The sequence below is a fragment of the Montipora capricornis genome, chromosome 1 (genome assembly GCF_036669925.1).
Source record: "Montipora capricornis isolate CH-2021 chromosome 1, ASM3666992v2, whole genome shotgun sequence".
NCBI classification, from domain to species: Eukaryota; Metazoa; Cnidaria; class Anthozoa; order Scleractinia; family Acroporidae; genus Montipora; species Montipora capricornis.
The window spans coordinates 18,481,339-18,508,810 of NC_090883.1; the positions used below are offsets into that span (position 1 = coordinate 18,481,339).

At 40.9% G+C, this 27,472-nt stretch overlaps 1 protein-coding gene across 2 annotated transcripts; it reads right to left on the reverse strand.

Moving 5' to 3' along the window:
* Positions 1–15: 15 nt before the first annotated feature.
* On the reverse strand, positions 16–27,472 carry LOC138020145 (sacsin-like). 2 transcript variants are annotated; one of them, XM_068867238.1, is made up of 11 exons: positions 27,392–27,454; positions 27,008–27,065; positions 24,496–24,537; positions 23,677–23,780; positions 21,360–21,470; positions 19,208–19,355; positions 17,776–18,766; positions 14,343–14,923; positions 2,675–13,779; positions 1,731–2,010; positions 16–1,029 (listed from the first exon to the last, which is right to left on the reverse strand). In XM_068867238.1, exons 3-10 carry the CDS (start codon positions 24,497–24,499, stop codon positions 1,732–1,734), a joined length of 13,323 nt encoding a protein of 4,440 aa, XP_068723339.1. In that variant the 5' UTR covers positions 24,500–24,537; positions 27,008–27,065; positions 27,392–27,454; the 3' UTR covers positions 16–1,029; position 1,731. The 2 variants fall into 2 exon arrangements, with proteins under 2 accessions (XP_068723339.1, XP_068723302.1); XM_068867201.1 differs by lacking the exon at positions 27,008–27,065 and having other exon boundaries at positions 27,392–27,472.

Here is a 27,472-nt window from a genome sequence, read left to right on the forward strand (position 1 = left end):
CGAAATTAGCGGTATTTGGTGCCCCTACGGGTCCGAGTAATAATAATTTATTTACAATCACTTCACAACAAAAAATGTATGCTTTAAAAAGGTACAAATGAATCTCAAAATCTGGTGATCAATCAGCCTTACTCAGCAATAAGCTTAATTTGACAACAAAGGTTTTCTCGAAATTAATCTAATTGAGTGAAAAGCAGATTTACATATCAGCTCGATCCGTTTATCGAAACTAAGATTGGAGTAAAAAATAACTCCAGTGTTCAGTGGGCTTGAGGTTAGCGCTATTAGCTTGCAGACACTCCAGGGAGGGAGCAGGCCGATGCTTGGCGTAGAAGACTAGGATTCTCGTTTTTAATTATTTTACTGCAATTTGTTATGCATGCAGCATCCAGTCAGAGACACTACTGATGTAAGCCCCCAGCTTGAGTTTGGTTTTATCAACCGGTCGCCAGCATCAGAAGTCTTAAGAATTTATACATGATAGATCAGTGAAAAGTAATAATTCAACTTTCTTCTGCTTGCTTTGAGAAAAAAAAGTACGTATTTGGTTTTTCAGGATTATCAAAATATTTCCTAATTTGTTAGAAACAAAACTTAAGACCCCTTCAAATCACTCACAAATCACAAATCCTTTAATAGGATACTTCGTAGGTCTTTGAGAAGAAAAATCAATACTTCGTTTTTTTCGATTTTTTCAAGATGCGCGTTCAACTCTTAAATCCATAGATCATTTGAAACCACTTTGCTACACCTTACATCAAGTGTCTAATAATCAGGGAAATACTTTCTTTTTTCGGCATTAACTGTGTGAGTAACTACTACTACCAGCTGCTTGTTAACAACTCTTAAGACACCGACAAAACTACTAGCAAAACTAATCATTAGCAAGAGTCAGATTTTTGCAACTCGTAGAGAAAAATTTGTGCCGAGCCGTACTTGTGTTGATTTCTGTGTTTCTGCCATCCTCATAGACATCAAATGTCAAGTTGAAGGGAAAACACTTGTCCATTTCACTCCTTGAGAGGTTTCCTGAGCGGAAAATACAGCAAATGTAAGTCAAATATGGCTTTCATATATTAACTCTTGTCAGAAAAGGTTAGTCTTACAAAACGGAAATGGATATATCAGTGGAAAGTCATAAACCAGCTCTTTGAGTTCTGCTCTGTTCTATCACTTGAGATGCGATGACTTTGTTATTGGCTTACATACATATTAACATATATAAAACTTCGTTTTAGCTCGAATTTTAGAGTAGCAAAAAATAGGCTTGTATCTCCGGGAAACAAGTAAAATCCTAAAATAAAATGAACCATGATATGCATAAACTACAAATAGTTTTAATTTATAATACAAGTAATTAATTAACGTAGTGTGTATTTAGTATGCAATGATACACTACGTGTTCAAGATCCACTTTTCGGTTTCTGGGCCAATGCATATATTCACACCAAAATTTTGAACGAGGAAATTTCAGGTCTGCTTACTGTTTCTATCTTGAAATTAAAAAGATTTGATGCACAAGGCCTTAAAAACGCCTAATTGTCATCCCCCTCTTAACAATCGTCCGTCGTAAAATGGTGTGTCTCCATCTCCTTTCCTTAAAGAAAACGAGGGCTCGTTTTATTCCACATTTCATTTTAGTGTGCTATCAACTAGTCCATACTGCCACTGTTATCTGTTATGGGATAAGTGGAAGAAATTTCATCATGCTCAGCCTCTTAGCTACCTACCTTAAAAACACTTTTGTTTTACAAGGCACAACAGTTGCGTGGTTACTCGTAACGCCTGACGTGCCATTTCTTCTGTGTAAACGTCGTTTGGAATGCGAGGAAATTCCATTTGGTCTGGATAACGCATGCGTGTCGAGTCTCCCAAATTCCTCTCAAGATCTTGAGATAAAGTTGTCAACTCCGAGTCGCCAACCATCAGAGAATTTTGCACAAGATTGTGAACATTCGTCTTTGAAGCATTCCTGCTATATTGAGCGGCTTTCAAACCTTTCTCAGCAGCCTAATAAAAAATTTAGGCACCGGAAAGTTGTTGATAAATCACTGAATTATCGCGGGAGCACTGAAGTGAATCCACCAATTATGTTTAATTAAGTTATTTAAGCAGAAGTGCTCTGTTCTCTTCAGCAACTGAAACAACAACTTCCGCATTCTGCTCTCTGGGTTACCGGGCCTTCTTTCCATATAACAGTACCGTGATTACTTCTTCGCTAAATTTGGTCTTTGCAGTTAACATATTTTTTTCATAGGCTCCTTGAATTTTAATTTCTTTAGTATGCGCAAAGTTAATTTTACAACTATGGATACCCTGTCTAAAGAATAACGCCTACGTGAGTGACGAAATACACTGCCCCCTCTACACGGTCTCATTTTTGCTCCTTAGCTCTTACGTAGTGCTACGTAGTGCTCTGAAGAAGCCGCCTCTGGAATCAAATTGACCCCTACCCCATGATTTCAGAAGGCCAGGAAAGGCATGAAAAACTACCGTCGCTTAACAAATGCAATAGTGGATCACATCCAAAAGCAGAGAGCAGAAAGGTCAGCAACCAGAGGGCTAACAATTAAAGTCCTCCTTTAGATTACAAATTTGAAACAAATTACGTCGACACAAGAAAAGGGTCCATTCTGCTCTTCGCATACCTACCAAAGTACAGTTGTGCACCCACCTGGTGGCATTTAAAACAGGCCCATTCAAAAGACGGCTTTCCAGAACTGATGTCGTTGTCCACAGCTTCCAGATCGGCATACGCTTGTCTCAGCCAGCGCTTTGCCTCTCCTGGCTGAGGATTCATCGTGCTGAAACTAGGAGGAACCTGCCATGTGCTTCCTCCATTATCCCATGATCCATAATGCCGGTGGTAACTATCCTGATACTCTCGGCGTCGAGAAGTGTACTGTTTTGCACGCGCTCCCCAGAAACAACAGAAGTCGCGATACGAGCCATGATGATACCAGCTGTCCGATGATTGTCCGTCGCCGCCATTAATGCCTTCTTTTTCCAATCTTGCAATTTCAGTCATTATGTGCTGAAAGACCTCCGTACAGAACCTCTCGTTTCCTGGATTCCGGTCTGGGTGCCACTGCAAAATTAGCCTTTTGATTACTTTCCTTTTCTGATCTTCAGGAAGCCTCCACGCCTCTTCAAGTGTCCTTGAAATCTCCTTAAACACCGCTTCTTTTTCCTTTTCTTCTTGCGCGTTCCAGTTTTGCTCTGATGGGACAATGGCAGTCGATACAATGTCTTGAAGGCGATAAAACTTGTATAAATCAGTAGCCGGGACAAGTTTTGGCCCTCTATCGTCCCCAATATCGATCTTGTAACACTTCTGTAAAAGGGTGGAATGATTATTTAGAACTTCTTCGATGATCACAGCGTAGATGAAGGTTGCTTCTCCCTCCTCGTGATCGAGCCCTGGATCTTCCAGTTCGTATCCAACATATTCATCAGGTTTAAAAAATTCAAAGGCCGGATTGAGAAGGTGATGCTCTGCAACTGGAATGAAACTCCCTGGCAAGGGAAATAGGTCACTTCTTTCTTCACCATAGGAGTCATCTTGTCTTATCCTATTCTTATCTAGGAAAGAGCCAATATTGTCTGGCTTGATGCATAGCATTCTAGGAATAAATACCGTTGTTTCTCGAAGGAGTCCTCGACAAGCTTCTGCGATAACTTGTGATAGTGTAAGAGCAATTTCATCCTTGGTCTCCTCCTCATCTTTTGTGGCATTAACGTATATATTCCAAACGTCTCGTTCGGAATTGCAATTTTTTTGCAAAAAGTAGGATACTTCAGCCTCACTTCCTAAAATTGCGTTCCCGTTATAAACCAGATGAGTAACGACTTTGTTCATTCCATAGACCTGGATATTTTGCAGTCGGCTCTTCACAGAAACAACCAGTTGTTCGTCTACCTTCTCATTGTGTTCGTGACTTGCATGACGAATGAGTCTCACAACTCCTCGATGAAATTTTTCAGAGTGAAGTTGTATCTTCAATGACCTGGCCGCTCCAACATCAAAACTCTGTGTGCTGTCTCCTTTGTCAACAAATGTCTCTTCAACGACACTAGACAACATCTTAGGCTGCAGAGCTTTTGGAATACTAATTACAAGGTCCTTGTAATTTCCAGAGTTGCAACGGACACTCGCCTTCTTTAGATCCAAGATAAACAGTTCATGGAAGTTTGCAATTCGGTCATGATAATGTGGAGCGTCATCATATAGAAGGCTTTTCGCTTCCCTTAAAACGACTGGTAATGGACTATCCTTACAGGTGTAGTCAAATGGATAAACGGCTGGCAAGTACAATGAACACAAGGAAGAAAAGCTGGAGTGGTCGTCTAGATTATCTCGCAAGGCTTCAAAAAATCCTTTCAGAGCTTTGAAAGCCCTTAACTTTTCGTTTGGTTCTAGTGCGTTCGTTGTGCATTTCCTTTGAAGCATTTCAAGCACCATAGCATAGTGGAATGGTTTCACTGAAGGAGAACATCCCAGATATTTAAACAGTTCCTTGAATGACATGAATTCCTCCGGCATTCCGTAAAGAAATGGTTCTACTTCTGATTCCTTGTACAGGGCAATCACTACCTGCCAAGGCTTTACAAAACGTTTACCTTGTTCGACCAAAAGGCAAGGAATGTGCGCCAGTCGATCTTTTATGACTTTGCTTGAGAGGGCGTTTGCTTGCAGAAATCTGTAAATCTTTGTCATGACCGACGTTCTCGTGATAATGTGATCAGAAGCCAAGTTTCTTTCGTTTTCCTTCTCTTGGCAAAAGCATACATTTTGGAAATGGAAAGTCACCATGTCTACTGTTGGCTCTGTGATCACTTGAAGCTGGGCAAGGATGGCTTCACAGTAATCACCAGAGTAAGACATCTCACTCCTATGTTTCCGGGGATTTGCCCATTTCGGAAGAAGAGGAACCATCGTCCAAACGATATTTGCATGTTTTTTCAACGCAGACCCTTTGAATGAAATATATGGCAACATACCACTGTCTCCGCTCTCGCCAAACTGTCGGTGAATGCCTCGAAGTTCAGGCATCACAGGGTTTGCAGCCACAAACTTGATATCACAAACTTTTTGGAGAAGACCTTCGTCAACCACATTTTCCCGTAAGAACAGGTGAGTAACTAGGACCTCAGATTTCTTGTCTGTGATATCAGTGCGAAATTGTGCACCCTCACGAGCTAAATCCAAAGCAAACGTCTTAAAATGGTCACAGGAAACTTTATGGATCAGTCCAATGGCTTTCAAAAATTTTAGCCAAGGTGGAGAGTTGAATGGTTTTGGAGGAAACCTGTCCTCAGTAAGCATCGTCTTGAAAACTTTGTTTTCAGGGTCATAGAAACAGGATGCTTTTTTCAGGGTACCATCGGTGCAGGGCAGGATTGCCGTGTTTCTTAAGCATTGCGAAAGCATCTGTTTTTGGCCTTCATCTACAGGCTTTGTTGGGTTTTCTCGTATGAACTCTCGCATGAACTCGAGATGGACCAACCTGTCACCATCAGAGAATATGTGGAAATAGCTTAAAATGAACTTGCAATAGATGTCCGCCACCGTCACTGCTTCCAAGTCAAGGAATTCAAACAGTGGGCCTAATGTTAGATGACCTTTCAAAAAGACCACGTCAGCTTCCTTTTCTAAAGCCTGCATTCCGTTTTCAGGGATATCTTCAAACGGCACCCGACATGCTCTTTGGTGGTTCAAGGAAACAAGTCTTCCATCTCGTGTTTCATAAAAGGGAAGCAGTTTCACAGTGTCCTTATCGTTTGGTTGTAGACGACTGGCTCTCTCGCTAAAATAATGCAAAATTATCTCACATTCGCAAGGCTTTAGTTTCCCCTCAAGTGAGTTTGGATTCGCTGCCATCTTCTGTTGAAAAGATTTTAAAAGAGACGCTGGTGTTTCAAGTGAGCCCACAAGTGTGCTCACAAGACTCCTCGAATCCATATACATACGAGAAACAGAACCTGTTGATGTCGTCATGACATGGTAATTCACTTCAGGCAAACTCAGGATTTTCAAAGTATCTACAACACTGGGAATTAAGGCACCGCTTTGGAAATCGAGGACAGATTCTGCCAGGTGTAACGGCACGAGGAAATACTGTGTTGTCACACCAGAAGAGCTTTTATTGTCAGTCTGGGTTAAACAAATCGTCTCAGTGCAAGGAAGAATACTCCAATTTTTTAGAGGCTTGAGTTTGTTCCGTATAATCCTCATCTTCTCTTCTCTCTCACTAATCCTTGCTGCTTCTCTGAGTCTGTTTTTCTCATCAAAACTAAGTGATGATTCTCGAATCGCTTTCTCTTTCTCCATTTTACTCTGTCGTAATTCCTTAAGTTCGTTGTTAATGTTTTCGGAAAGGAAGTTCCAAACTCTTCTAAGCCAGTCTGGATTTGGAATAGCTCTCTGATTAGGACACCACCTCAAGTACCCTTCACTATTGAAATACGCTTTTGAGAGGGTTCGCTCGAGGTTAGCTGCAAAACTTTTCACATCAAACTGCTTGAATACAGGAACGCTTACAGTGTTCGGATCACTAAAGATCTGCATTCTAATGTGGCTCTGAACAAACATTTCTTTACATTCTGGAAGGATGGAATAGTGACGAGAAAGGAACTTCGGATCATCCACGCTAAACCTGTGAAGGTAGTTGTCTTCCATCAAAAGCAAGGGAAGTCCTGGGAGGCTTTTCAGGAACTCTTTATCTTCCTTGCAGTACCGGAGGACTAGTTCGACAACTGAGGCATTAGTGAATGGTGTCTCAGAGACATCTGCAGGCAGTGGTCCAATTTTGCAAAGAGAGTCTTCATGCTGAAAGGTCTTAAAAAATTCTAACACAGTAGCCGGGGAAACACAGGATGCAGTTACATCAGATTGCTTCAGCGATGTGCAAATTGACGAAGAAAATGCCACAAGATTAAAGCCTGTTTGAAGCAAGAGCTGCTGAAAATGAACGTTTTCTTCAGAATTAAGGCAAAGATTATTGAAAAATGCTTTATCTTCTCCTTTTCCCGTTGGAGGTAGCCACGTCAGTTGAACGTCAGCTGATACTTGATGCCGTAAAACTGGAAGCAGTCGCAATCTTTTGCGGTCCATTTCTTGATAAACAGACTTTGCCAGAATCGTCCAATATGGATTTCCTTTGACCACGGGTGGAAAATGCTCCTCATAGGCTTCGATGGCCAAAGCCAAGGTGTTGGCACCAGGAGTTGTATGATCTGCATTCTGTGACACAGGCAAGTGATGAAATTTCCTTATCTCGTCTAAAAGTGTCAAATAACATGATGCTATCACGTCTGTTACCAAAGCTGTGTTCCAGTCGCTCCGATAGTCATCAGTTGTGTTTGTCAACAAATTTCGCCTGGCCTCGTGGTCTAAAGCAAAGTGACCATTAATGTGGACTGGTAGGTCAGTTTCTATGGGAAGTGGAAGGAAGCAATAAGCTTTCCCGGCTCGATTTTTTGTCTCCTTATGACTCCGATCCCATGGTGTCTTTTCCAATAGACAAGCAACACCACCTCGAGGAAGCATCCCCAAATCGTGGGTTCTGTAGGCATCGACAAGGCTCTGTTTTACTTTTTTCTCAAACCCAATTTGCTGGACAATGAACCATTTCTCCTCGTACCCAGTGCTGTCTCTTAAATGGAGGACATAGGAACACTTCTGTAACTCGGCATTTATAGCTAGCACTCCATTTTTTTCTCTTGATTTCCCACATTTCTTGACGTAGGAAGCAAATTGCCGCCGTTTTGCTACATCTTCGTCTGACATTTGAGCCTCAACGAAATACGAGTCAGAAACCTTCCCATTCTGGTCGACATCACTCAACGTGATCTTTCTGACACTGTTGACAAACAGAAGGGCTTCAAAAAGCTCCCCTTTCAACGCATCCATCATCTTTTTAAGTGCTTCCAGCGAAACTGGTTTCTCAGATATTTCAGATTCTTTAGCCATATCAGAAGTTCTAAGTGGAAATCGAAACATGGTAGAGTTCTGAATAGAGTAATGCTCCTCTAAGTAGCCTGAGAATACATCGGGGAAAATGCGTTTTAACTCTGCTGTTTCCGTGAATTTTCGTCCAGGTGTTCGCGAAGTTGCCCCAGGCACATATTTGCAATGTGGGTCAAACACACACAACACGTCGCCGATCTCTGGTCCACTGGAAATGAAGGATGGCACATCAGTCAAATGGTACACAGCATTGAATCCCACGCCATACTGTCCAGTTTTGTTCGGGTCATCTCCCTTGCTACCTTCTCCAAGGTTCTGTATTCCTGCAATGTCAGCTTCGGTAAATGGCTTGTTATTGTACACACACAGTGCGGGTCCCTGAAGAGCTTTCCAGGAATCCTCGAAAACGCGTTCGTCACAGTGTTGCCTAGGATCTTTAATGAAACATATCTCTGTTGCTTCTGCATCATCAGCATTCTGAAGAAGCTCCTTCAAGATTTCCTTTTCACACGGGTATGCTGTGAGAATACGCTTCAAGCGATTTGTCAGTTTCTCGCTTTGTCCAAAGGGAAGTCCAACTGCAAAACGTTTAAGTGCCTCCTCCCGGCGTGTCTTTACACCCAGCGAGATACTGGTTAGGAGAGGAATCATTTGGTTTGCATATTTTGTATCAATTTCAGCAGGTAACCAAGGGCAGTTATTTAGACAAAGGTCACTTGTACGTCGCATCACACCTTGGGAGTCTGGGAGGTAAATCACTTCGTTACTTTCTCCAGTTTCACAGGAGTCTTCATGAGAGTCCGTCATACATTTAGCCAGCTCACAAGCAAGATGTATGGTGACTTGTAGGGTCTTCTTGTCTACCACAGCTCCTCCAAACTTGCACTTAACTCGTTCCAAAGACGCCATAAAGTCTTTCTTCTCGAAGGTTTCTTTAACCCCAAACACCATCATCAAACTGCGAAATCGTCCAGCGATTTCCAGAGGCAGTCTGTACAAATAAGGTTGGCAGTCAAGAGCTAAATCGAAGGCCACGTGATTTGTATCAACAAATTCTCTTCCAACGAAAATGCACCTATTTTCTTGACGAATTCGTTTTATTTTCTCTTCTTCGAATTCCTTCTTATCCAGGCCAGTCTGAAAATACTGGTAATTTTCTAAACAAACCCTTTTTAATTCCTCAAGCTCTGAGTACTCCAGCTTGTCGGTGTTAGTGGCTGATGCAAAATGAAGCTGGGTTAGAACATGATCGGTGGTAACGTGTTTTTCGTCCAAACACAAGAAGGTTCTGACTTCTGAAGACATGTGCAAATTTACGATAGGCTCAGAGCAACAAACTAAATACTTTTGAGAATGAGGAAAGGCTTCTTTGGGCGATATCATTGGCTCCTGTTTCTCAAGTCCACCACCTCCTTTCCAACGAAAAGGAAATTCCCTTGGCTTCTTAACAACTGGGAAGAATTTAGCATGTACGAGTCTGTTCTGGATTTCTCCTGAAGGGGAGTTTTCTCCGCCCGCGATTAGCTTCCTTGCTAACAGGTCTAACAGGGCTTTAGTACGCTTTAGTGCTGCCTCGCTACATTCTTGGTTTAAAGTGCTGACACTTTCCGCCCTTTCTCCAATTATATTCCATGGGAGATCATTTGCCATCATTCCAAGTTCCTCAAGCTTTGCAAGTCGCTGGGAACCTAAGAATGTTTCCTTTGTGCCCCAAGGAAACCTTTGATCTTCATTGCAAAAAAGCCGGGCTGAGTCTTTGTTAGGGTTGACCAGTTCTTTCGGACATTTGAGGGTCTGACCATTTGGTGAGGTTGGAATACAAGCACAATTCCGTAGTTGTTCATCAAACGTCCCACTCTTTTCGTCCAACGCATACAAAATCAACTTATCTCTCAACTTGGGTGGAATAATGGCAATGTTAGGGAACACTAGGTCGTAGAAAAACCTGCCTCTGTCATATAGCTTCGATTGCATTTTCTCCATACCGCAGTAACCAAGGAATGATTGAAATACATCAAGTGGTAGATCAATAGCCACCTCATTTCCTTTTACCAGCAGCCGGAAAACTTCAAAGGCTGTATCACCAATTTGTGGTTCCTGGCGAAACTCTGGCTCTAGAAAGACTACCCTACTTATGTCCAACCATCTCTTCCCATCAGAAAAGAGGAAACGATTCCCATTGGAAACTTCCTGGTAGAAAGAACGAGCAAGAGGCTCGTAATTTGGCCTCACATCAAACGTTTTGGGCCAAAGTAAGGAAAAGGGCGACATCTCTGCACTCACCTTCAGGTCTTCAAGAAGGTCTAGATATGCTGCACAAACAGAATCTTTCAACAAGACACTGTTCCAGTTATTTTCAGTGCAAGCTTTGTCGTCCTCGGTTCTCTCCTTCAAATGGCGTCTGTTGGAGGCCACTGCAAACGCTCCATTAACGTGTACAGGCAGGCCACTATTAATTGGTAGTGGAAGGTAACAAAACACAGTTCCCCTGTGAGGTAACGGAACTACTTTCTGACACTCCTTTGATATCAACTGGACGGCTACCCCGGCTGACGGAAGCAAACCTTTGTAATTTTCTGAAAACTGCATAGCTTGCCCTTTCCCCATTGAAGATGCAATCAGCCATGTTTCATTTTTTGAATGGTCTTTTTCCCCAAAAAAACCGCGTCCATGTTCTGTCAAGGTGCTTTTCATGTCGACAGTAAATGATGAACTGAGCAAGTCATCTTCACTTTGGTTTGTTGTCACCATACGTTCCGCAATTTCAGTTGACGCTTTTAGAAAATTACTTTGTTTTAAGAGGTTCTGGTCGTCTTTGCAAATGTTCTTTGAGGTTTCTGGAAGAGTGACTGCGATAGGTAATTCTCTTAAGACGCCAACTTGAGACAGAGTTTTTTTTACCTCAAACATCAACTGTGGTGACGTCTGCTCATTCGAATCTTTAGCCAAATGAAAGATGCGAACTCGTAGTACATTCTGCGTAAAAAGGAGCAGGGTTTTGGCTCCTCGGACAAAGATCTCAAGAAGGCCTCGCATTTGTGTGCTGTCATAAGCCTCTTGCTTAATTTCACTTCTTAGAGCTTGGACTGTCGTTCTTAGAGGGAGACGAAACAGTGTCCCTGGGAAAGAGTTGTCTTGTTTGTTTAGCTGAAGATCGCAGCCAAAAATGCCATTGAATGGTTTAAACTGGTTTCTGAAAGTTCGTAATCTGTGGGGGTTCTTGTTTATGTCAATCTTGATTCCAGGTTTGCTCTTATTTCTGATTACCTTCCCCAGATGAAACGTGTTGGGATCAAATATCACAAAATAATTTCTGCTCAGGAACATCGGAACATCAGTCAGGTTGTACACGGCATTGAAACCGAGTCCAAACTTTCCAATTTTGTCGGTGTAGAGTTCTTTTGTGCCACCATTCAACTTTGTAATATTTTGAAAATCCTCGTCTTTAAACTTGGCGTCGTTGAAAACCCACAAAGCAGGACCTTGACATTCCTTCATTCCCTCATCAATCAGACAAGTTAAGGCGTCTTCGTTTGCCCTTTCATCGTACAGGAAACGGACTTCTGTTGCGCCAGCATCGTCTGCATTTTGAATAAGCTCTTTTGGAACTGCGAAGCCATCCGAGTAGTCTTCAAGAAGTCGACTTAGTCGGCGGGTTAGGGGCTCTTCTTGTCCAAATTCATCTCCAATTTCGTCAGGTTCTAGCATACAATTAGTCCTAGAGCGGACCTGAAGAAGTTCTGCTGTACTGTTGGGAATGTTTGGATGGACGTAAGAGTACTTCACGTCCACTTCATCATCGAGTGTTTCCAACCATTCATGTTCACAGTACATGCATTCTTCGGCTGGTACAAGTTTGACGCTGGAATCCCCTTTAACACATATTGGAATGAGAACTTTTTCTTGAAGTTCATCTGGTAGTTGCTCACCAACGTTTGGTTTGATCTCATTTAGAATGTCCACTGCCATCTGCAAATCTCTTTTTACCTCTACCTCTTCAAATCCGAATCCTTTATCATACTTTTGTTTGATCATTTCAAGTACTTGGAGCAAAAGTAAGGTATTGCTTCTTTCCCGCATTCCAAACTTCGAGAACAAGTTCGAAAAATGCTTCACTTCTGATGGAAGATAGGAGATGTAAGGTGTTAGGTCAATAAGAGGCTTTTCTGCCAGTACAGCGTTTGGAGACGAGAATCCGTCCCCCGTCCAGATCCAGCTGAAATTCTCATCTCCTTGCAAGGCCTCTTTGTGATCAGAGTTAATTGTAGCATCATTTAAAAAAGAGTAGATGTCCTCCGCAATGGTCATATAAGACGGTTTTTCCTGTTGAGTATAACAATGGGTTACGACCTTCAAGTTCTCTACAACATCTAAGACATTGGGCATCCTGTCTAGGTTTAGACATCTCGCCAACTCACAGGAAGAATCTACTTGAACAATCGGCGTTACCGCCCCAATGAGGTTCACTTTATCTGCGCAAAAAACTTCTCTTGGTTTGAAGAAATGAGTTTCTTCGTCACTTTCTCCCCGGAACGTAAGGCTTCTTGGAAAACCTTTGGGCTTATGTCTTTGTCCGGGCATCCAAGAGATGTCCTGCAATAATGGTCCTAAAGATTTTTCAAGGTTCTTTGGGTTTCTGCATAAGTACTCCATGATCGCTTTTGCTTTTTTCTCTGCTGTCGTTTTATCAGACATGCCTGCGACCTTTCTTGCACTTTGGTGAAGGTCCTGCGCAGTGATTTTCTCCTCGCCTTTTAAACCAAGTTTTTCCAGAACCACTAAGGCCGCTGAATCAGTGTAGTGATTTCCTGTAGGGAAAACATCTTCATTAGCGAAAATGTCACGAAGAAATTCATTTCTCGGATTGAAGACTTCCTCTGCTTTAACACGCCCATGGAGCGTTGACACAAATGGTAAAGACACCATCTCCACTTCAAATCGGTGATCTGATTTTGCGTAAAGTGGATATCTTTCCATTACAAAAGACATGAGGTGGTCGATTTCTTCGTCAGAATAAGCTCTCCTTTTAACATCAGGAAATAATTCTTCTAAGAGGAAATCCGTCTCTGTCGGAATTCTTATCTGAAGTAAATGAGCCAATCTCTTAGCGTCTTCTTGTCTAACGTCTAGAAACTCTCTTCGGAAATCAAGTGGAAAGGAGCTTTGCGGTGCAGCGCTTAAACCACTTTGCTTTGAAACAAATGATTTGGAGAGCGTTTCGAACAGTGGCAGGCGACAAAGAAGGCCTTTTTCGTGTGACTCTAACGGTGGCATCATGGATACAAAATTCCTCAAGGAACGCTTCCCCTCGTTTGATACATAATGCATAGAAATTCTCTCTGCTGAAAGGTAAGCCCCCGACAGAGCTTTTAAGACGCCCTGAGGTGATGGTGCATGAACAAAACTGTGGATAACTGCAGGATGTTGCCCTAGGAAAACCGGAAGCTCTTGAATCACAATCAACCCAAGCTCTTTTAAGACGTCGGTGAGAATTTCATCAAGGCTTGCACCATGAAGGCTTCTCACAACTATCCGGGACGGCAGTTTAAGCCTTGCTAATTCAATTGGTAACTGTGACATGTCAAAAGGTATCAATGGGATTCCTTGAAATCGACAGAGCTCTTCTCTTGTGGCAAAGTTCTTCCGAAGATAGGTCCACACCAGCTCAAGCCACTTCTTCTGAGGATGGCTATGAGTGGCTACACCAGGGTACCATTTTATTGTCTCACCTTCTGACCAATCGCGTGGTAACGATTTTTCAAGAACAGTGATAACATCACCTTGGCAAAGCTGTTTTAACTGAGTTCCTCCTAATAACGATAAAATAGAACTAATTAAACTACCTTAGACTTTGGTGTTGCTCGAACATCACTCCGGTCTCCAATTTTCATAATAGCAACCTCAATGAACAACAACGACATGGTCAACGAAAATACTATGTCAAAATATAACATAGCGCTATCGTAAGTATTCCTTGATTTAGGTGTTATTCACGTAGTACAATGTGGGTGTACTTTTCTATAACTAGATTTATACCTATTCCTTGATTTAGGTGTTATTCACGTAGTACAATGTGGGTGTACTTTTCTATAACTAGATTTATACCAACGGTTTCCAGTTAAAGACGGGGAATGAACGGTTCGCAGTAGTGTGCCCAAGATGTGGACTGAACTTTAAAATTTGGTTATCATTATCCCCGTATTACAACTTTTCAAGGGAGTGGTAAACACAGACACCGTCTGCCTAGCATGCAAAAATTATTAATCCTTTGTATGCTCTTCTTAGGTTACATAAGGTGTAATCCAAATATTAAGAAAGTTATTAAGATGTGTCCACCAACATGGCTTAAGCCAGCCGGTTAAATATGTCATACCTTTGTAGGCGACCGTTTCCAGGTCTCTTAAAAGATCCTCAGGAATTTCCTGGTCCAAAAAGCGGTCTTCTAGGTTTGGAAAAAGTTCTCGTGGCTGATCTGATGATACGATGTAAACAGGCTCACTCGAGTTTGAGAAGGATCTGAAGCCTCCACTTGCAAGTGGTAATAATTCCAGTCCTTCAAGTTGTGCGTAATTGTCATCCAAAGCGCTTAGGACAAACATTAGAAGGTGCAGTTTCTCCTGCCGATCTAGGTTTCTGTAGCACGTTGGGGTTTCTTTGAGGACATCTCGAACCAATGAAGGTGTAATTTCCTTTTTTATGTTTCCTTGCAAATCAATGGCCCTCCACGCATGGTTAGGCAAACAGGCGATATCTTGATTCGCTTCTAACAATACGCGGGGAAGCAACTCCTTTAAGTATTCGTCGTCGACTTTATTAAAGACAGACTCTTCCACTTTCAGCCATCTCCCTCCGCCTCTTGGAGTGTATATAACTTCTTCCCTGCAAAGCGACTGAAGCAAGGGATCCAGCAGTCTCTTCCACTTAAAGTCGACAACGTTAATATCTGGCCATGCACTACAACAGAAAACAAAAGAACAACAATGTAATTGTCCGAAATTGAGAAATGTCAAGGATTGAAAGCGTTCGCAAAAAATTTGCAGTAATGCTTAATTTGAGTTATTGAGAACATGCAAACTTATTACGGTTGGGCTCAGTCAAAGTCAACTTTGACGTTAATTATTTGCGTTTAGACTAGGGTATTGCCGTTTGAGAATCACATTCACCTGATTCGCCGTGGTAAGTTGAACTGTTCTAGTATTTTTTGGCGAGGTTTCAGGCTACCCCATATTAACGAACTTAGAGATTTCACATCCTGGCCCCACTTGTTCAAAAGGTGGATAACACTATCCACCGGATAAATCACTATCCACTGGATAGCGCAATTGGTTTCGCTATGACTTACCCACTGGATAGTGATTTATCCGGCAGATAACGCCATCCATACCTCTTACTAACCGAGTTCGAGGTCCGTACTGTAAGTTACGGACCGAGTTTTTCCCCGTTGATTTATGGCCCAAGCGCGAAGCGCGCGGGCCATAAATCAACGGGAAAAAACGAGGATCCGTAACTTACAGTACGGACCGAGAAAACTCGGTTAGTAAGATATTTATTATATCTCTGAGGTTAATCCGGCGCGCGGGCAAGGAAACTAGTCAAAGTCAAGCGGAAGGTTCAACTGCCACAAAGGTTGCCGTGCCAAAATTCCAAAAACTAAATCTTCTTGGCTTTTAAGTTTGAAATAGTTGCCTGCAAGATTCAAACAGTTTTCAGTACAAGTTTATGCAACAGAAATGACATGAAAAACTCGCTAGATGATGTTTTATCGAAATTTTAAATTTAGCGGGCTGTACAGCGGGCCGTACTGTAGAATACGGCCCGCTAATTTAGCCAATTACAGCGCGCGTACTATCTGAGAGATATAATAAATCGCTTGAACAACTGGGGCCTGTTCTAAACTAAATATTCTATTAATTAATGAATCTAAATTGAACTCCATCATTCAAGATAACGAAGTTTATCTACCCGGCTTCCGTTGTTCAAAAGGTGGATAACGCTATCCACCGGATAAATCACTATCATTGGATAGCGCAATTGGTTTCGCTATGACTTACCCACTGGATATTGATTTATCCGGCAGATAACGCCATCCATCGCTTGAACAACTGGGGCCTGTTCTAAACTAAATATTCTATTAATTAATGAATCTAAATTGAACTCCATCATTCAAGATAACGAAGTTTATCTACCCGGCTTCCGTTGTTCAAAAGGTGGATAAGCACTAGCAAAAGCAATTAAGTTATCCAGTGGATAGCACTATCCACTCTTCGGGAAACTAGGGCCTGGCTTTGAAATAGTCAGAAGAGATCGCAGAGTTAATGGAAGGAAAGGGAGTGGTGTTTGTTCATACTTACGCACAAACCTTAATTTCCGAAGACGAGATGATCTAAATAACGATAATTTAGAGTGCTTATTTGTTGAAATCAGTTTTCCTCGACGTACAGTATTCCTGGTTGGCACCTGGTCTAGGCCCCCAGGTTCTCCGATTGAATTGTATAACGAGTTTGAGAAATTGATCGACAAAATTGACGCAATAAATTAGGAGTTGTATCTATTTGGCGATGTTAACTTCAATTTGTTGCCTGAGGCAACAGCACCTATTTCGTCCTTACGGACTGGAATTCTTGATATCTATGCTCTTAACCTGTTATTCACGTAACCAACACGTATTACACCGGTGTCAAAACCTTGATTGATATATGTATAACAAATTTCCCAGAGAATGCTTGAAACTTTGGCGTTGATCGCTTTCGGATTAGTGATCATTCCCTTGTTTTAATGACACGTAAGGCTCATCATGACCGCAATGGCTCTCGCACGATAGAACGGCGGCAATTTAACAACTTTCAAAAAGACAAGTTGTTAAATTAAAAAATGCCATGAAGGAAGTATGTTAGTTTGCACTCTGACCCACCCAAATGATATGCGGCAAGAACAGAAAAACCTGTTTGTCAGCTGCATGGACAAACACGCGCCACTTAAATAAAAAAGAGTTCGTAACAAACAGTTTCCGTGGATAACAAGAGAATTATTGCACAAAATTCGTAAAAGGGATCTTAAAAAGAAAATTACCTCTACAAATAACTAAGCCATGTGGAAGCAGTATAAACGAGCTAGAAACAGGAACGATACTTTTCTGAAAACCTGGAAACTAACAAGGGCAATCCACGTAAAACTTGGCCCGGAACTTTAGTAAGGACCTAAGCTCACGGAAGAGTAGTAAGTCGTCCAATATTTTGGAAATCCAAGCTGATAATAGGCTAGACCTATAAATAACGCCAACGACATAGCGGAAGTTTTCAATGTGCACTTCACTAATATTGCCAAAATGCTAGCCCGAGATTTTCCCGTTGGAGAAGTTAACGCTGAATCATATTTGTCGCCTTTTGATAATTTGTTCTCTCTAAAAACTCTGAGTAACGACATTGTTCTCAACCTGTTGAAAAAAATCGGTGAAAAGAAAGCCAATGATCGAACCATCTTCGTTATTCCAGTAGTTTCAAAAGTGCTTGAAAGACTTCTCTAGGACAAACTTACTACCTAAATGACAATAAATTGCTTTCAAGTTGCCAGTCAGGGTTCCGTTCCTTACATAGTAGTCTGTTAATAGGCATTTGACGCTATCGATCACGAAATTAGTTTGCGCAATACAGTTGTAAAGTGGTATTACTTTTTTTGGCTTAACTGATGATTTTCCGTGTTTTAAATAAAGTTTACCTACTTAATAACTTGCTTACTGACTCACTCACTTACTTACGATAAGTATCCTCTACTCCTCCTTTACATCAAATTACGCACTTCTAACTTACTTGTAGACATCCTCTGCTTTCACATTGAAACTCTTTTGGCGAATGGCTTCCATTATCATTGCAGCATAAGCTTTTGGGATAGCTTCGTCTTGCAGGCACCTGTTCCACAATAGCGACTTGTCAGTCAGCTGTCGACCCTCTCTTTCCTGATCTTCCTGCTCTGCATTTGGGTACTTGATGTAACGTCTGTTTTGGTTCAGAGCAAAGAAACCATTGACATGTACTGGTAGACCTGTTAGACTTTTTATCTGGACCGGCAACGGCAAAAAACAAAACACATGACCCAATGATTCTCTGGGACGTGTTGTTGCCATGGCAACGCCAACCAACGGTAGGTAACTCAGGCTCTCGTCCGAAGCCAGTGTTTTAAACTCTGATGATATGTCCCCACCACAGAAGTAGTTAGTGACCAGGAATGAATGTTTTTGAATGCCCGTTTCTGTCAATTGGTTGAACTTGATGGTTTCAATTGTAACTGGATAGGTCACCTGAACAGGATCAGGCATAAGCTTCCCAGTTCTTATCATGCCACGAAATTCATTTCTCTTGTCCCTGGCGAAGTGAAGGCTTTCTTCGGCAATTCGGACAAGAAAAGTTCGTCTGGGTTCTGCGTCCAATTCATCACGCACGTACAGTTCAATGGATTCGAGATGTTGTAGGAAAAGAAGAACTAAGTGGGCATCTGCTATAAAACCCTCAAACAAAGTACATAGCTTTTCATCGGTGTATAATGTAGTTGATAAGTCCGATTTTATCCTACGTAATGGGAAGCGGAATAGTGTGCCATTGTACGACTCCAAGGAGAGAACGTCATCGGAAACACTAAACTTTCCGTTATAAGGGCTAAACTGGTCCGGTATAGTGATCATTACGTTGTGATCTTCTTTCATTCGCCAACGGTATCCTGATCTTCGGTTAACTTCATCATTGAAGTACTTCTCGTGTGGGTCAATTACGCCAATCTGTGAGCCACTTACAATGCTTGGATGATCTTTAAAGAACAAAAAAACACAATCCAACACAAGCAAACTGACACCGCATTTTCCCGTGTCAACCAAAAATTTGCTATTTCAAGATGCCCGAAAGGATCACAGTTCACACGTTCTTGACTTCTTTGATCATTTTTTAGACACTTGCACTTGGCTCGGATTCCAATTAGACGCACTGTTGTTGCATTTTCTCTATCACTGATTATAATTATGTTGACGATGATGTGATGACTGTCGGTGTAGGTGTTTGTTGAGTGGCAGGTGTGCAAAACAGTTTTGTATTTTCATCAGTTTCAAAGAGCAGCTCTCGTCATGTTCATTACACTACTCCACATGAAATATTTTTCTATTCCAGATTGACCGTGGGGTGGCCCTTTCGAAGGACAAATGCCTGCTAATATTTTATTTCCGATGTTATTTAGAAACGTCAGAAAACACCTTACCTGTGACGTGAAAAACGGATTTAAATCCCAGTCCAAACCGACCCACTTTCATAGGATCCTTGACTTTGATACTGTCACACAGCATTAGTATTCCCTTCCAATCATCTCTGCTAAACATGGCGTCGTTGTAAGCATACAGCGCTGGCCCCTATTATAGAAGAAGATCGAATGCACGAAAGTCAGTAGAGATTTCTGACTTAAACGTGGTTTCAGCGAAGGCCCTTAAGGCATGTCTGATAACCCGAAATATTAGGCGAGAAGCACGTCATTACGTCATGAAATATAGTTGGTTTATACTGTGAAATGTTTTGCCAGTACAACATTATTGTGGATTCTGGCATGTTTGTGCGGTTGTTTCAGTCATCACCAAGAATAATCAGGTAGTCAGCCAATCAAGCACATCCAGCCCTTCCATTCAAATATTCAAGATGTCTGCGCGTCAGCAGTCCAGGGTCCGAAATTGCGACCAGCTGGTCGCCAATGCGACTGAAAGTTGAGCCTTGGCGACCCTAATTTTTGACCTTGCGTCCAACTAAGCCAGTGATCGAAGAAATAATCTATTTTTAAATAAAAAAAAATCATGCATTGCTCTAGCTCAAGAATGGAAAAACGATTCTCATAAAATTACTTACTTGATACTTGTCTTCCACGAAATGTAATCAAACGACAACAACCGCCATATTTTTCCATACTCGACTGATATGTCTGCTGGCGAGCTGCCCTGAACAAGTTTGTGACTTATTTTAATAAAAAACGAGCGAACAAAGTAATTTATTTTTAGTATATCGTGCGCATCCGAATCGGAAGCAGGTAATTTAGCAATGTTGAGGAAAAGATAATCTGGGTACAACATTGATACCCGATAGCGATGCCGATATGGCAAAAAAGTCAAATGCGCGGGGGGTTGCTCAGAGGAGATTTGACCGATACATTAACGATAAACGAGAGTGATTTCTCCGATCCCCTTCAACTCTGAGAAGATAACACATGGATCATACAAAGTGTCCAGATGTATAGCAGGATTTTTTTTTTTTTAATTTCAGAGTCCAGGAGTCTAAAATGCTTCCCAATTGTGCGTCATATTGGAAGTGATGTTGTCTTATTTTTTTGGCTGCCAGACATGAAACAGTTTACATTATACACAAACGTACGAAGCGCCTTCATATTAACTGTAGAATTCTTCAAACTCTATTTGTTGTTTGCAATATTAGTTGTCTATCAATTGAAGTAAATTATTAAAACAATGTCACAATACCAGCGTGTACCTACCCTTAAAAACGTACATGCAGAGATATAAATTGATAAATCATACACAGCACCAAAATAACCATATCTTAAGTCTAAAAGCATTAAAATCATATGAAATGTTCCAAGGTAACAAGCGAATTTGTTTCAAGAGTGGCCTGGCACTAACAATTCGCGTGACTTGTACGGCGCGTGGCTAGTAATTTATGCTAGCCCGCCTTTGTACTGGGAAAGAAACGAGTGTTATGTCCAATCTTCAAATTTAGACACCTTTCGATTTCGTTTTAATGAAAATGCATTGAATGGTTTAAGTGCAAGTCTTCGACCCTTTTTTGATCATTCAAGTAAGAAATACGACTGCTTGAAGCGCTGCTTAGAAATGTACTATAGGAATTCATGCCTTCTGTCTATGATCAGAAACAAAAAATTATGGACACTTTTCGACGATCAAATTTTTCATCTGGCGACTGAAGTTTTTTTTTTTTAGCCGCCACTTGGCGCCTGCACCAAAAAGTTAATTTCGGACGCTTAGCACTCATCATTCTTAATACGGATCGAAAGAACCGCGAACTCTGAAAACGAAAACGTACTTCACGTCCCTATACTTGCGCGTGCGCAGGTCAATCATTGCTGGGGTTGCTTAGGGCTTGAGGGTGTGTTTGGTACGTGCTGTCTATCTTAGTGCAAGAAAGTTCGATGATCTTGGTCAAGATATTGCTTATATACATTTTTAAAGGAAAAAATCCGTTGCAATATTATACTTCCCACACAACTGATTTTTTTGCTAGAAATGAATAAAATCAAGCACTACGTTCAATGCACTCAGCGTTTCTTGCTTGCAGTTGATAACGGAATGCCAAAAATGCGATCTTGCACCAATTTGGGATTGCAGTGTCAAGAATCTCACCTGAAATTGCGAAAGACCAACGTTGTGCAGTTTCTCTGTTCCATAACTATGCTTGTCGTGAAGGAATTTCACTTGACTTGCTCCTGCGTCCTCAGCATTTTGGATAAGTTCCTAAAAAAATTGACAAAACTCAGATCAGATTGTTTTTGTGTCGGAAATATTTTTTTTCTCGATCTACAGGGCGAATGAACGGCTCTTGGATAGACTCAAAATCGATTACTATTTGGCTTAGTAGGATAAGCCAGCTCTTTGCTGCGGGAAATTGTATAACAAATCCTGAACGGACCGACTTTCGGGGAAAATAACTGGGGAAATTTTTAATCATTCCTTTTTCGAAACGTCTCCTAGTGGTGGTAAAACTTTCAGGTAATCTCGAATAGAAAAAAATCAATTCTTCTTTTTCTTCAGATTTCAAAGCTATGTTAACTAAACACTAAGTGACCCAAGTTTTCAGCTTTGATTTCAAAAAGACACCTGTTTATTTTAACTGGAATTTTCCTATTTAATGGTTCGCCACGACATTGTTGAAAGCATGTTGAATCAAGTTTGAATCGGGTTACATTCAACATCGATTCAACTTTTCTTTTCTTCCCGAAAATGTTGAGGGTGTTCAACCCGCTTGAACACTCTGTTCAACAATTGTAGAACACACGCATGCTCACATCGTTCCATGATCATCAATATGACGACACGTCACGGTTTATCTGGACGAGAAGTCTGCTTTTTAATTCTTAGTTCCTCGCAATCACATTTCGCGAAAGTGTTGGTCATTTTGTTGGCGCAATGTTGGAACCATTTGAACGGCCTCCTCACAACTTTGTTTTTGCGTCCAACATTTGCCCAACATCCGTCCAACTTTTATGTTGGTCAAATGTTGGACCCCGTTTCCCGACCTGTTGAACGCAGCGAACATTGGTTCAACAAAGTGTTAAACTCATTTTGAAGCAACTGTTGAAACCGTTCAAACGGGCCTTAACTTTAAAGGGGCACTGTCATGCGATGACATGCGCAGTATTTCTCAAACACAGATATTTTAACAGATTTTTAATTTTTTGCTTTTTACTCTATACGGCTTCCGAAACGAACACAAATATCACGCCAGGAATTCAGTGAAGTGTGAACGGAAACTGTCGGCCTTACAAACGCTCACACTTTCCATTTCAAAGAAAAAAGAGAGTGCATTTATTTCAGAGAGACGACTTTGATGTCGAAAGAAGGTAAGGAGAGAGGAAAAAAGGAGCCTTGTTTTACTCACCGCTTGCGGTTTTACAATTCGTGCGACAAATAAACACGACCCGTGAAGTTCCTCTCATCTAAAGGCAGCTTTTTCTTCAAAATATTCAAATACACATTTTAGAGCAAAGACAGAAACGTTTATCAACAAACGAGGATGTGGTGGTCTCTGACATTTAAGCGACTACTGTAACTACAAACTTCGATCCTTGTTGACAGTGAAACGGCGCTTTCATGTGTTTTGTATATATAATGAGCTGCATTTACACCCTGAAATTTAACAATAAGCAGTCACTTTTGAAAGTGTGTGATTGCGGACCGTGAAATCCAAAACTTACATTCAAAGTAAACAACCTTTGAATGAAATCAAAGCTTAAAACTTTGCCAGTCAGGTGTTAAGCAAACACACTTTCAAGATCTGAAGAAAAAAAGGAAGTAATTTTTTGATCATAGTAGCACTTAAAGAACCGACACACTCTTCACAAAGACAAGGAAAACTTCGTCCCCTAGGCCTCCGGTGGTTTGGTCTCATCATGGTGCGTCATTTGCTCGCTTTTTATCCTCGGGTAAAGCATAGCGAGGATGGCTTGTTATGTCTAGCCTTTCGGCTGTTGCTACCCCGGAAAATGGGAAGCTTTAAAACGCTATATCACTAATGGATTGGACAATGGTAAGAGAATTGGAATAGGTACAAACGATCATTCAATGAGCGCACGTTGGATATGAGATGGTACGCGCCAAGTTGGTTGTAACCAGTCGCATATGCAACAAGCGCTTGGACACTTAACCATTGTGCCCCAGGAAATTTCGCTTCCAGCACATATTTTTCAGCTTGGCACCACTTGAAGCAATCAGTTTCCATATTAGGTCATACGGTATTGAGTAAACCAATCAGAAGACTAGAAAACGCAATATCCGAGGTCGAAAAATAAATAATAAATGTATCCCGCAAATATCAATGTCATCATTACCAAAACTGACAATAGTAATTTCCTTTTTGTATTGCTATGACCGAGATGATGTGATTTTAAGCCATTGATAGCTACAGGCTATTTTAACAGGAGCAGTAAATTCAGCATAGTACCTTCAGAATTTGACCATCATCTGGGTACTGATCTAGGATGGTTTTTAACTGTTTTATAAGTGACGGCTGAATCAAATTAAACCCATCATCGTCGTCGTTGTCAGCTGGAATAAAAAACACAAGTAAAGTCCTCTGTTAGATTAAACTTGATCCTGTAATTATTGGACAATAATCCATAGGAAAGAAGTCAGGCAAAAATAGGTTGTGAATAGTGTGAAGGTCAAGAAATGCAGAATTGTGGCAATGAAACGTCAGTCGCATATACAAAAATTACATAACGAAACGAGATAAACCAACCCCACGCCAATTCTTGAATTTCAACAGAGAGGACATAATAATTCTCTTTAATACGAAGAGGGAAAAGAGAAAACAGAAAGGAATTAATAGCACCAAAAAGGCAAACGACAAATCAAATATCTGAAAACCTGTTTAAGAGCAAAAGGAACTAGGATCATTTCGCTATTTTGTCTATAGCCCGCACTTCAAGTGTATACATTTCTTTCATTTAGTCCTTTTTCACAAAAACACATGAGCCCAACAAATTGACCTGCTTCCAACTAGCTCAGTTGGTAGAGCATTGCACTGACAACGCAGATGTCATGGGTTCGAATTACATTGGAGCTGCCTGAATTTTTCAGCTGTCTATAAAGCTTGGTTTTCACTAGTGACACAAGCACAAGAGCGCTTATTTCACCGTGATAATGGGCCTCACGCAAGCATAAGCACATTGTCAAGCGCAACGATCAGAATTTTTCCTTTTTCTTGTGCCTGCCCTTCTGTTTGCGTTCGCCGTAGTACCATTGCTTTAAATGAACTTACCCATTTTAGCTACCTCCTGAACTGCTTTCACAAATAGCTCATCTATTAAAGCAAAGCGGTTTAAAATTCAGCTTCACTCACATTGCCAGTTAGGTGTTATATTATTTATCAAAGAAATGTCTATTATTAAAGATATTAAAAAACAATGATGAAAGAAACCCAATTCTTTCTGGAGTCTTCGAAATGAATCCTCACATTTATTTTCAATTACAACTTAGCCGGCAAAATATAAAAGGTCGTTCAAGGGCATTTTCTTGAGGCTAATTCTGACGTGATTATATTTTTTTCAACCTCTTTCTCAAAATCCCCGAAGCTGCTGGCTGGCATGTTTCCAAGACACGAACAGGCAAATTTGTTGCAAGAAGCGCCTAGATGCGAAAGTAACCATGGCGCAGAAAATAGACCCACAAAGCTAATCTCAGAAAAAAGGTTTGCCCTCGTTATTTTTAAAGTATAAAAATGATTCGTATAAATTAACACTATAAATTAGCAATGAGGATGATAAACATCCACCATGCCTCTTTGAAGGAAAGAATTCTTTGTGGCATTGACAAGCCCAGTCCTGTCCCCTCAAATAATATTTTCATAAGTAATTAAGCAATGTGCCCATGCGACTACACATAAAAATTCGGCGACTGAAAAGTGCAACCAAATCAAGCTAAACAAAAACCTAACTTCTCAAAATGTCTGTCGAGCATACACAATTTAAGTTTTAGCCATCCCTTTTGCATGCGTCCTTTTGTATTTGCTTAAATAAAAATCCAAGTACCCATTTCAGAACGGTTAAATTTTATCTCCTTAGTATCATTAGAGGCCCCACCTATGATACCAGTGCAACTGATCCGAGTTTGACCTCTTTTTCTAGACAGCTGAGTTTCTTATTTTGGAAAAAAAACATCGGATTGCCTGTAATTCAATCATTGATGGATGACCCACTGCCAGTTATACGGACACAATGAATATGACTGTTTACCGCAGCCCGACGTGCTTTACTCTACACGCAAAATGCAATACTTTAGGGTCTTAAAAGAGGAAAACATGATAAACAAAGAATAAATTTGTCTTTGAAAATAAACATTAAAGGAAACTTAACGAACACAACCTTTTTACTAAAAATTCACGCAGTTGACCTTTAATTATTATTATCATTACGTATGCAGGAAACTCGTCGGCCAGCCAATGAATTCTCGGAATTAGCTTTGACAAGAGCTGCTTCATTCCGAGAAATCAAATGACTCAATATGCATCAGTACTTTTTTTCTCGGAAATGCGAGATGACACACGTTTGCTTGGTTTTATTTGTTGCCTGAATTGTTTTTTTAGGGTAATCTTTTACAATTCTCTACTTTTTAATGCTGCCTGAAAAGCTGTTTTTATTCTTATATTGTCGTCTTTATTTTGCTTGTCTTAAGTCAACCGTAAAAAGATAGGCCACACACATAAATTGAAAAGCATCACCTGTACTTGGGGAGAAGGGGGAATGTTCCCTCAAAGCATTCTCCTGAAAATGTTCCTAGCGTGTAGGTCCATCAAACAGTTTTTAAAATTTCAATTAAGTCTATATCGGAAAATCGACTCTAAGTTTTAGTTTAAACCAGAGAACTCGCTTGTTTTCGACTCAATAAACTAATAGCATTAATTTCACAGCGCCTGTTTCACAGAATTCCGCGCACTGTTGTATGTTTGTAAAGCACATAATGTACTCGTGTTCAATCAAATCTCATTGTACACTTTGCACAGAATATTGGTTATGTTTTCCACTTATCGAGTTTTAATTTATAAGATGAGATGTAAATAACTCCTCGCAGTTATGCTTCAATTGCACATTGCCTTCTGCCGTACCCCTAATAGCAAAGCGTAAGATAACCTTCACATGCACATGTGCTGTACTCTAATTTCTCGGTATTAGCCAGGCCCCAGGTGTTCGACGAGTGGATAGCGCTAACGACTGGTTAACTCAAATTGGTTTTGCTAGTGTTGTTCTACTGGATAGTGATTTATCCGCGGTGGATGGCGTTATCCATCGCTTGAACAACCCGGCGAAAAATGAACAACAAAGTTTTTTTTTCCAAGAAAGTCTTTGCACGCACGCCAAACGAAACATGTTTTTTCTCGGAAATGTGCTCTGAAAGTCTATTTTCAAAGATAACTTTGACAACCATCCCGCGCAATGCAATGGAGTCGGTTTTCTCGGAAATACGTCAACCAGACATCGTAATCAGCTCAAGGCTCTCGAGTGCTGGCTTCGTATTGCGAAAGTAGCTCTGTTTAGGTGCTTTCGCGGTAAGTCCAGCTCCAAAACGAATTCTGACACAGGCATACACAAGACTGCAATTCACTTATTGCTCATGCATAAATAGCTCGAATACTCCGCCAAAAGAAGATCGTGCAACCTTGAAAGATTCCACTGTTGCCTGACAAGGGCCCCCGGGGTGCTTGTAAATTTATCGAGGGTGTGTACGATTGCAAACATTAACAGATTTCTTAGATCTTTCTACTTTCAAGTGCCAACCTTCCCGTATGAATAGAGACTTCGTTTCTTCATTTACGTTATACTGATATCCACCTATCTGAAATAAACAGTTAATAAGAGTTGTTGGAAGCCGGGTCCACAACAACCTTTGGCTACCAAACTAATAACCTGCGTTTTAAAGAAGTTGATTTATTGATAAACAAACTGAGTGAACAAGTAAGTACAAAATGTCGACAAGAAAGGCTTACGGCTATTGCCAACGAATCGTAAAAATTAGTTAATACGCGCATCACTCGTGCACAAATTCTCAACCTTCTCGACCTTTCTTTCCTCGGTATATATTAGCTCTTGATAATCTAACCGGCTATACTCTTTAATATCATCAAAACCTTCAATTGTCTGTTTTCTAGGATGCATTCTTACCTTTTCCCTAGGGCCTGCAGAAAATACTCTTGTCGCCTCTCACCGATCGAAGCGACATTCTTATCGGTGTCACAATCTTTC